The sequence below is a fragment of the Zeugodacus cucurbitae genome, chromosome 3, assembly GCF_028554725.1.
Source record: "Zeugodacus cucurbitae isolate PBARC_wt_2022May chromosome 3, idZeuCucr1.2, whole genome shotgun sequence".
Classification (NCBI taxonomy): Eukaryota; Metazoa; Arthropoda; class Insecta; order Diptera; family Tephritidae; genus Zeugodacus; species Zeugodacus cucurbitae.
In genome coordinates this window covers 70,668,642-70,680,753 of record NC_071668.1, presented here as the reverse complement: position 1 = coordinate 70,680,753, position 12,112 = coordinate 70,668,642, and the positions used below count along the sequence as shown (strand labels likewise).

Genomic DNA, 12,112 nt, shown 5'->3' with positions numbered 1-12,112 from the left:
TACTTTATAAAACATATATTTCACGGAATGGAATGAGATGGATGGACCGGAACGGTGAAAGGAAAAAATAAATAAAAACGGACAGAGGCGGTGTACAAACATGAAATTCTTGGACAAATCGAGGAAAATAATAAAATTAGAGAGAGTTTTTACTCGGCGTGCAGTGGCTCAAGTGAAATGCGCTAATCGGCAAAGCGGCAAGTAAAGCAGATAGCGGAAGATTACATAAAATATTACGGTGAACTGTTATACTCGTTAGAAATTTCTAGTATCACCGCTGGATATAATCTGATTTCATATAATAACTACATATGGTATGAACCTTCAGACAATTTTGAAATGAACCTAAGTCTTTAAATAAAAATGATTAATACTAAACATTGAGTGGATATTTCTCAATGTAAGGCTAGGTTAGGTTAATGGGTAGATCTCCGCAGGTACAGAAAATCTCACTTAGACAGATTCAACTGTCCATTGTGATACCTGGAAAACTCCTAACTGATCACTCAGACCCTTATGATGCGACAAAGCGCTTGAACTCTATAATGAAGTTCTTAAGTCGGCTAATGTCGATTCCAGTCAATTTGCTGGGTTCGCCGAAGGTATGCCTACCGAGGCGCTTTAACCTCAGTCTGTCGAATACTGGACATTGAAGGAGGAAGTGTTTGGACGAGTCTTTAGTCTTTCAAAGTCACCAAACGTTAAATTTCAGATTTTTTTCTCTGATTAGACTCAGAGTTAGTTAATTTGCGTCGCTTATTAGATCTTCTACACAAACTTCTCTTAAACACCCGGAAGGAGATGCTGAATATTAACTAAACGATAAATAGTAAACGTCAATTAACATTTGGACAGTTTTGAAATGAGTTATCGAGACCCTTATTTAAGATAGACGAAAGTTTTTTGGCACTCAGTTGACACGACGACCGATGCAAGTACATATCTTCGTGAGAGACTCTACATACCTCCAAGTACACTTGATGTTGGTGAAGAAGTGGTCACAAACTTTCCGTTATTTCACCGAAACTGATTCGCAGTAAAATTTTGAGTAGTCGATTCATGAAATGTCAATGTCAGCGCTTATTTCTAAGGTCTTTACGAGTAATATATCTAACTAATGAACGCTCCGATGCCCTTAATATCATATTCGTATACTATATCAGCGGAATAAACTGATTGAGAATGAATTATTGATTCGTCGGCCAATATGCTACCGAGGAAACTTGGGCTCGTGTCTAAAAGCTACATACGACAGCCACTTACGCAATCTATAGCGCAGACCCTGAGGCTCTTCACAGAGAAGACACATCTTACTGAGATGGTTTCAATTCTCTTGTATAGCTAAAGTAAGTAAAGAACTAAGATCTAAGATGAACCAATCCATCACGTTACTATTATTCAAACCCCCGCATGTCACGGCACCAATATCTAAATGTACCTCCGCAGTAGAAAGCCAAGTTGCATTGTTGACACAAATTCGTTGCATCTCCATTACTACGACAGCAACTCAACTGCTGCCTGGCACTACGGAGCTACGGCTAACCGGCACACTGAGGCGTCAATAGGGAATTCAACACACACACGCACACAAACAAAGATTTCGAATAGAATAAAAGCAAATAAATGAAAAATGACTCAGCAGTTGGAAAAGTCTAAGAGGAGAAGACTAAAAACTGGAAAACGAAATTCAAACAACAACAACAACATACATACACAGGTGTGTGACTAACATGAAAAAGAACAGTAAGAGTGGTGAGGAGTGGGGAGAAGGTAAACGGTTTGGCAGCCGCTGTCAGCTCACTGACGTTGTTGCCACATAATGAAAAACGGAAACGGAAATTGTGTATTGTCTGTCTCCGCTGATGGCTGATGCCAAATCTAACACACACATACAAGCAAACTGCCGTTTTTTTGTCAACTTGTTTGTCAGTTTACTTTTATTTGTTTGTTGTTTGTTTGCTTACCGCAATTGTTTACCCTTGTGGTTGTTGGTTTGTGTTGACATACCAATATGTACATATGTATGTGCGTGTGTGTGCGCTTTTGCTGATCTGCCAACATCTTTGCACATCCTTTACCATTATTGCGGCGGCAATATTTTCACTGTCGATTCACTTGTTTGCCTCGCATTTCCTTTGCCAGCTTTTGGTTTGGCTAGATTTTGCCGATATGCTGCCAACTGCTCATTAGACGCATTGTCACCTCGTATAGCATAGTCAGCGTGTATATTGTTGCTGTTGTTATTGTTGCATATTTGTTGGCATCATAATGCCGTGGAAATGGTGTTGAGTGATTGTGGTGTATTTTATGTGTGTTTTCAATGTGTTTTTGACAGTTGTGTTGCCTACTTTTAGGCGTAGTGCATAATACTAATGGCAAATTTAATATTTTTGTAGGCTGGCAATGACATAACTGATTTTTAAGCACTTTTAGTGAGTTGTGAAAATTATTACAGTCTAATTGTGGTTATTTTGACATATTGCATTTTGCATACTTTTAGGCGGTTTGTTGAATTTTTTATTATTATTTTTTAATTTATTATTATTTTATGTTATGTCAACACACATTTTTCATTGACAGCATGGGCTTTAATGTTTTTTATTACGACATATGTATACTTTTAGGCGCATATTTTGCATAAATTCTTTGGCACGTTTATTGTTTGTTTTTAGGCTAATTACGTAGCTCTAATGATCTATATATGCTCGAGTATTTGCGTTGATTCATTGTATTGACTATAAGGATAAGATCTAAAAATATCTCATTATATATTAGAAAACAACAACCGGTAGTATACTTTAAGGCGAATTTGGTGGTGTATGAGAACTAGGAGAAGAACTGCACTCAATATTATTAAAAATATATATATTTATTGTAATTTCATAAAATATCTTCTGCAAGTCCGAATATTAGTTATTATTTAAGCATACTTTTTGGATCATACATTGAGTAAATGTTTTTAAACGTTAATTTTTTTTTATTTCTAATCCATTTGAGTGATAGTAGTGATAATTGAAATACTTTTTTTCGTATTTTTTCACAGCAAACCCAAATTTTTATCTGATGAAGCATACTTTTAGGCATGTGGGCTTTAAAATTAGGTTCAATTATAGTGTTTAATCACGGAAATATACTATGGATGGATGTAAGACTCACAGTAACGGTTATACAAATGTTTACTTTTTTGGCTATAATTGCCATAAATATGTTGTATACTTTTAGGCAGTTAATATTTTTATTTACAAAATTATAATTTAAAGTTTAAGCAAGAATAAAAATAAAAACAAAGGTCTTAGAACCTACTATATCGACGGTTGAGTTCAAAATGGGACAAATATATATTATAAGAAAGTATAAGAGCCAAAAAGTATGCAATAAATCGAAAGAAATCGCAAACTAAACGACACGTTTTTTCTGACTCCCCAGTAAAGATGCAAGTCATATCTAAAAAACTTGACAGCCGAAGAGCCGAATATACCTTCACTTCCTTGTCACCAGTGATATTATAATATTAAAGACCTAAAATCGGGAGCAGATGCCGTAACTACCATAACTTCAGCAAAATTGAGAAAATCGAGACATAGAGGCACATTCTTCTTCTTCTTAGTAAGATTTCTTCATTCTAACAATAAAAATTTTAATTTTTGCCATGTTTGAGCAGTACAACAGCAGTTTGAACTCAAATCCTGAGCTTTGAGACTTGTCACGCCAAAAAGTAGGCCATAATTTCCGTTAAAGTCACAGCTGCAAATCAACACGGCTGAAAAGCGAAATATGTGTGCGAAACTGACGCTGTTGACAATGACCAACGACCAAACGAGATCATACACTCAGCGACTAGAAACTAGGGCGTTAAGAAGAAGGATGTGAGAGCAATTAGCGGGAAAGTAAAAGCAGCGAAGGCGTCGAAAGGCAAAAACTACGTAAATAGAACAGCAAATCAAGCGATTTCGTGGCAGTCATTGTGCCGAGTGACAAGCCAGGGTTGCCAAAGACATATGCTTTAGCGTACATTCGAGCGCCTAGCAGCTATAACTCCAAAGAACTATCTACTTTTAGGCGCACAAACGCTATAAATTATGCAACAAAAGGCCGCAAAGACTGCTGTTGCTTCTTCACGCCAATTGAACTATAATTAGACTTATCCCCCGACATAATTAAGTGCTTACGTAAATGTACAATTAATTTCCGGCTATGCTTAACACTTAATACACTAGGCTTAACTAATTAACATACAATTAAATAATTCATGGGCAATGCCACAACATTATGCTTACAACTGTAATAACAATAGCAACAACAACAACAACAACTCCATCATATCACATTAGTTAGTTATGCGCGTGTTGATTAATTTATACGCATTGTTGTTATTATATTAGTATGCATATGGTTGTATGTGTAGAGTAGGTACTTACATCAAATTAACCAAAATCGCTAAACCAGATGTAATCAGCATAATCTTGGCGTTCACTTCAAAATCGCGATTAATCAAACGCTGCACGGCCAACCAAACGAGTATAGCGGTAATGACCCAAATCATCACGACCGAGGCCATGGCACCGATAACCTCGGCACGATACCAGCCGAAGGACATGCTGTAAGAAAGAGAGAGAAAAGAGAAGAAGTGTAAGAAGTATTATTAAGTGCAAATAAATATGAAAAGCTGTGCTGAAACGTGTTGCGGATGGAAAGCAATGAGGAAAAGTATATTAGCAAGGAAATTAGATTCGTTAAGGTAATTGCGTTGTGGCTTACACTCATCGAGATCGTAGCGCTTAATGGCGTAATATGCATAAGTAGATTATTTATGTTTTATTCGGTTTGTAATATGTTGAGAACCTTTGGTAGTTATACATCTTCAAATATTATGGTAGATATGAGACTAAACTGAATGCTATATATTTTTTTGAAGTTGAACGAAGTAATACATAATTATTTCAAAACGGAATACTATGACGGTTGCCACCTAATTGAAAATGAAAAAAAAAATTATTGTAAATATTAAAAAAAAATATCGTGACATCGCCCAGGAGCTGGGAATTAGTCACCAAACCATTTTAAACCATCTGCAGAAGGCTGGATACACAAAAAAGCTTGATGTTTAGTTGGCACATGATTTGACGAAAAAAAGCCTTCTGGACCGAATCAATGCCTGCGATATGCTGCTGAAACGGAACGAACTCGACCCATTTTCGAAGCGGATGATGACTGGTGACGAAAAATGGATCACATACGACAATATCAAGCGACAACGGACGTGGTCGACGGCCGGTGAATCGTCCTAAACAGTGGCCAAGCCGGGATTGACGGCCTGGAATGTTTTGCTGTGTCTTTGGTGGAATTGGAAGGGAATCATACACTATGAGCTGCTCCCATATGGCCTGACGCTTAATTCTACCATCTACTGCGAACAATTGGACCGCTTGTTGTGTTCCACCAGGACAACACCAGACCACACACTTCGTTGATGACTCGTCAGAAGCTACGGGAGCTCGGATGGGAGATTTCATCGCATCCACCATATAGCCCGGTGATTACCACCTATGATTACCACCTGTTCCAGTCCATAGCGATCGCCCTTGGTGGTGTAAAGGTGAACTCAAAAGAGGCTTGTGAAAAGTGGCTGTCCGAGTTCTTCTCAAATTAGGAGTGGACTTCTAGGAGGGGGTTATTATGAAGTTGCCGTCTAGATGGAAACAGATTATCGAACCAAACGACGCATATTTGAACTAAATCCGATCACAGTAACAAGGAATACATATTTGCCAACCTAATATTGAACTAAGGTGTTTCAAAAAAATTTAGATAATTTAATTACATTTTAGATCTATTGTATTTAGGAAATAATAGAAAAATCATAATATAGACATCGAGCGAGACAGGTTGAAAATTTTTTTCTGGTGAAAGTATTTTAGAATGGGAAATAGGGAAGTAGGTGGGCCTCAGCCTGGACAGGAAACTGTCTTGGAAGCAAAATGTTGAGGAGAGTGTAAGAAAGGCATCGGTTGCCCTACACTGTGACAGACGAGCCATTGGGAAGAGGTGAGGTCTCTCACCAAAGGTACGGCTCTACGAAACCGTGGATAAGCCAATACCGTTTTATGTGGATTTTTGTATGGTGGAGGCCGCTGGAAAAGACCTCACTAGCCGGAAAGCTAGAACGTCTACAAAGTGGGTCAAAGTGTGTTTTAGGCAGAGGTGTCTGCTATTAAGGTTGTGGTTGATGAGTTGCTCCGAATGGTAGCCTTCTTCAAGGAAGTGAATATTCACTCCGATAGCAGAGCGGCAATTATGGCCCTGAGCTCGCTGAATGTGTGCTCAAAGCTAGTTAAGGAGAGTGTATTTTACTATAAGACTCGTCTGGGCAGCGGAATTGCTGGGAACTCCTGAGCGGATGAGCGCGCAAAAAGGGGAGCCCGTGCTATTTCACCATGCTGGGAACGAGTTGGGGCTCCGCTGTCCTCTTGTGCTCTAGCACTGGATCCATGGACATCTCGCGAGCTTGTAAAATGCTAGTGAGCTACTAAAACCTGTTCTGTTGCGAGATCCTTTTGGCACAAAATAAAACGCAAGAGGTCGGCGGGACTACGTGCACTCAAAAACCTTGTCGCAGTAGTGGGAGTACTCACTGGACAATGCGGAACTGGCATACATGCGATGAGGCTAGGTATCCTGCCGGACGCAAACTACCATAGCTGTATGGAAGAAGGTGAGGTGAAACACCAAGACATTTCCTCCTTCTATGTCCAACGTACGCAAGATTGAGGTTCAAACATCTCAGTAGCTAAGCTTTTGGTGAACCAGGCGAACTTGCCGAATAGACATTAGCAGTCTCATAAAATTTGAGATAGGCTCAAAGCGCATCGGCGATACGTAAGAGTCTGTCTTACGATCCATATTTAGGAGTCTATTGGCCCCTTCATCTGGAGTCATCGCGACGCCTGTCGAGAGGGTCAACCTGTGAACCTAACCCAACTTTGTTTTTAAAATAGCTACTATCGTATATATTAAAAAAAATATTTTCACCTTCATAATACTACAAAAAAGTATTTTATTTTTTCAAACAAAGGTTACCAGAAGTTTTTATATAAAAAAAAACTATAGATTACCCAAAAACTGAACAGATTTTAATATAGGTAACACATGAAGACTATTCATTTTATTAAAGAAACTATTATTTCGCAGAGTTGCCATATAACCCTAATTACAAATTATTCATTCAAAAAATATACACACATTTTTGATAATTTTTATTTAATAGTTTTAGGAAGCTAATGGGAGACTCAGTCACTCATATAACAAGACTTTAAGAAACAGATGAAAATCTTCTACTCATCAGAAATATTCTTTAGGCAAACTTCTTCTTTCAAAATCCAATTTGTATAGCAACGCTGAGCATCACCACTTTAAGCGTTTAATTACAGGCCAGCACCGAAATATATGTGTGCAGAAACTGAAACAATACCAACAAAAACCTTCGCACAAACAAACTATTAAAGAAAACATAATATTGGCTTAATTTCTTTTTCGACTTATTCTCTTTAGCACACACACACACACAGCTGCAGCTACTCAAGCTGATTTTTCTATTTTTTCGTTTTTGGTTTTGGTCCAAGCACACGGTGGTGAGAGTGGAGGAGCGAGGGAAAGCAAGTAGGCAGTCGGGCTAAAATTCAGCGCAAAGTGCCTTTGAATATTTTATGAAAATGAGATTGGTTTTTAGGCTACCAGCCGGCATTGCAGGCGCACAACAACCAATGCGACTCACACTCAGCGCAGGCAGGACCGGTCGACTGCAATCACACACACACACATGTAGACACTTACACAGAGAGAGAGTGAGAGAAATTAATGTTGTAGCAATGCTGATTTTGCAGCTTACACTGTTTTGCAATTTGTTGTTGTAACATTTTGATGAAGTTAGTATTTTTTTCTTTTTTCTGCGGTTTCCAGCCGCCGCCGCCGAGTAGTCGTAGCGGCAGCAGACAGCCTGCAGTTGAGTTGAGTAATTTTGGTCGCGCTTTGTTTTATTACACGCTTTCACTGTGTCTGCCAGCCAGGCCCCAGACCAATATACAAATTTTCGCAAGCATCCATCCTCTCACTCTCTCTTTCTCACTTCATAACGCCAGCGAACAACCGAATCGTCATAAAACGGTTGTACATTTTGCAACTGTAATTTCTCTGGTGATTTCACGCAATCAAATAAGCAAATACACAGCAAACAGTGAAACCGGCGAATAATGAAGTGCTCTGGCAGGTGAGCGGCGTTGTTGAGGAGAGGAGCGCTAGTGTCGGCGCGGTGCTCGGACGCTTGCAATATTGGCTTTGTTGAGCATATTTTATTTAAATTGCTACAATTTTATATTTGAGTTTCGCATTGCCTGGCTGTAATGTGTTTGTTTACGAAAAACGCCTAAAAGTAGGCAGTGAACATTTTTGATTTGCATAAAGAGGGCGAGAAATATGGTGGCAAGTGCATGGCGCCCACTGGTATGCTATTGTTTACCAGTCAATAAAAGATTTTCATTACCAAAACGCCGTAAAGTAGGCAATTTGCATGTTTTGACGTGCAAAATAGTTTAAGAAAGCTTGTTAGATGCAAAGCACGTAGCAAAAAAAATAAAAATTAAATACGAAAATAATATTTTTTAAATGCGCAAATCTGTCCAACGACATTCGACAACCAGTCAAACAAACGAAGTTGTTGTCCAACGCGCTAAACAGCGCCTATCTACAAACCCGTCTCCCAGACCTGCCAATCCAACTGTCTACTGCCCGTTTCCCTGAACAACGCAGACTCGTAGCTGCGTCTACTGTTGGCTTTTTGAATAATTTCGTTGAAATTTTCGCCCATTTTACATGTACTTCTACACAGCACAACATCCAGCGACTCCTACATAGGCCCACCACAGTATTCACGTCTTTTTGAAAATCTGCATTGCATATTTTGCGGCGTGCTGGCTTGCAAATGCAAATTTCTTCTAGAATTCTTGCCTGTTTGTTGTTTTTTGCTTTCATTACAATTTCGTAACCACATTGCAATGAGTTGAGTGAAATACATTCCAACTGAGTTGCAGCAATTTTTCGTAAACAAGTAGCTTACGTACTTGTGCATACTTTTCGGCGCAAATAAGTTGCTTCTGTTGGCACAATGAAGCGTAGTAATTTTTTCTAAATTGAGAACATATGACTAGACATGTTAACATTAAAATCGGTAAATTAAGTCCGGGAAGAGGATGAGGATATAAGGCTAAGATGAGCTGCAGTAGGCAAAGTTGGAACCACAGCGACAAGAGTTGAATGGAATAGAACAAAATATTTTGTGGTATCATAAATGATGCTCCAGGAACATATAACTAAAAGTAGGTAGTAGCGTGATTAACTAAGCCTCAGTGGAGTCTACCGATTGGCACTGAAATATTAGCTGAACTGAGACCTGCAATACTATATAAATAAAAATATTAGGTTTAATCCGACCGGCCACCGAAGTCTTTTTTCCATAGAGAGTTTTTATAAAAACAAAATTTCGAAAAATGGTCGGGAAATATTTCGAAACTTCGCATATGCGTTTGGGATACCCAAACCAATTAAATCATGAAAACACTATTGGTAGGCAAGACGGGACTAAATGAAAAAAATAGAGTTCGAAACTTTTCGAGATCCCGAAATGTGTTAATGTTCGAAATTTTCATTTATTCTTCGGATTTACCCAAATTATTAGAGTTGTTGTTGTTTATAATCAAATTATTAGAAAATTTTGAAGAAATATTTTTCAAAAATTGTATCAACTAGCACTTTTAAATCTTTGGGATACAAAATATCAAATCTGGACAACGAATTTCAATATTTCTATACACACATACATATATATATACAACTTTATAGTTTTTATATTCCAAAATAGGTGGCAACATTCCTATATATTTTATGTATTTTTTAAATTTCAAAATGGAAACGCCTCTATTGTCAAAAAATATACATTTTTATGAATTTTAAATTTATTTTTTTTAAATTATTTTAAATCAAGTGGCAACGCCGTAAGTTTATGTTTTTGTAGTTATTTAAACTGTATATAAGTACTAAAAACATCTAATTTAATTTGTAAATTATAGCAAATTTTTCATATTTTAAAACAGGTGGCAACGCCTTGTTAAATTTTTTTCATGTATTATATGATTTATTAAAGCGTAACTGAAATTTTTGGTTTTAATATTAAAATTTATTTTTTTTTTTTAGTGAGATGGTGGTAGAGATTTGCGCTAGTTCAATTCGAAGAAATCGTTAAACTTTCCTTTCAAAAATATCATAGTATACTATTTTATTATAAAAAAATTTGAAACAGGTGGCAGCACCAAAAAATAATAATACTGCAATAAAATCTCCGAAAAGATATTTCATCAATATCTAAGTTTAATTTTTTCCAGTTTAAACATTTTTATATTTAAAAAATTTTAATATTAAAAATGTGGCAACTTTCATTAAATAGCAATTTTTAATACCAAAATATTTAAAATTTTAGTTTCTGATTTTTGTTAATTTTTTGAATGCATAGTCTACATTGATGTATATTTTTATAAAGTCCATTGCCCCTATATATGCTCCTCCAACATTCTACAATTTTCATAAATGCTCATCTTCATTATAATTACATAATTGCCTCTATAAGAATATACGAGTGATTTCATACAACTATAAAAACAAATATCTACAACCATTTTATTTACCGCAAATTGCTCAATTTGACAAGGAAACACACACACCCACACATATAGAAACACCATCATATAGACCCTCAAGTGAGCCCAACAACATTTACCACATTGCCGCTGTCAGAACTGTATCAACAACTCGCAGCGCATTAGCGTAAAAACTTTTAATCTGCACATACACACAAACACATTCTCATCAGCGCTTTTCAAGTTAAATTTTCTAAACACCAAAAAAAAGTAACGGAAAGTGCGACAGTCGCCCGCGTTTTATGGCCATTCAGCAGCAGTCACAAATAATAAGTATTCGCAAAAGTAATCAACACTGATGTGCCTTAATGTATGTATGTGAGGGTGTGAGTGTGTGTCGGAGTGACTGCTTGCAAAAGTTGATAATTTCAAAAGAAAATACGCGAAAATTTGCATATGTAACTTTGCATACATTTAGGCGCGCACACACTTAGGCGGCTGGTATGCAGGCCTTGGCGCCGGCAAATGACTGCGAAAATACTTTTTTGATAAAAAAAATAAAACAGGGGAAATTGCACGATTTGAAATGAGACGAAAATTGAAATGGCACAATTTCCGCAGAATTTTAAGCGACCGCACGACACACACACATACTCACACTCACTTAAACGAAAAACTATTCACGCCATCAACATTTGTTTGCGACTTAACTCGCGCGTCAATTTGCTACTTTCTTTTATTGCGCTTTTTTGCGTTGCAAACAAAAATTTTCGCCGAAATGTAGGCAATGCGCCGCGCAGTATGCAATGTTTGTGCAGTTAGAGAGCGAGCAATTTGCATGGCTGTAATTTGAGGAAGTTGGTGGGTGTGATGAAGTTTGTAGAAGGGTGAGGGAAGGCTTTTTGAGTCTGAAAAAATTAGTGGGACTCTCAAAAAAATTTTATGATTTTTTTCAATTAATTATTTTATATTTTATTTAAATATTTTTTCTAGATTTTTTTATTACATTTTTTCAGATTATTTTATTTTATTTTATTTTATTTTATTTTATTTTATTTTATTTTATTTTATTTTATTTTATTTTATTTTATTTTATTTTATTTTATTTTATTTTATTTTATTTTATTTTATTTTATTTTATTTTATTTTATTTTATTTTATTTTATTTTATTTTATTTTATTTTATTTTATTTTATTTTATTTTATTTTATTTTATTTTATTTTATTTTATTTTATTTTATTTTATTTTATTTTATTTTATTTTATTTTATTTTATTTTATTTTATTTTATTTTATTTTATTTTATTTTATTTTATTTTATTTTATTTTATTTTATTTTATTTTATTTTATTTTATTTTATTTTATTTTATTTTATTTTATTTTATTTTATTTTATTTTATTTTATTTTATTTTATTTTATTTTATTTTA

The 12,112-nt window shown here is 35.9% G+C and overlaps 1 protein-coding gene across 3 annotated transcripts in view; it reads right to left on the bottom strand.

The window, feature by feature from the left end:
• Positions 1-12,112, bottom strand: part of Slc30a2_3 (proton-coupled zinc antiporter SLC30A2) — a 117,082-nt gene that overhangs the window by 34,693 nt on the left and 70,277 nt on the right. For all 3 annotated transcript variants that reach the window (XM_011191759.3, XM_054228340.1, XM_029043327.2), the window contains one exon: positions 4,419-4,598. In XM_011191759.3, coding sequence (XP_011190061.2) covers positions 4,419-4,598 — 180 coding nt within the window. The remainder of the gene's footprint in view (positions 1-4,418; positions 4,599-12,112) is intronic.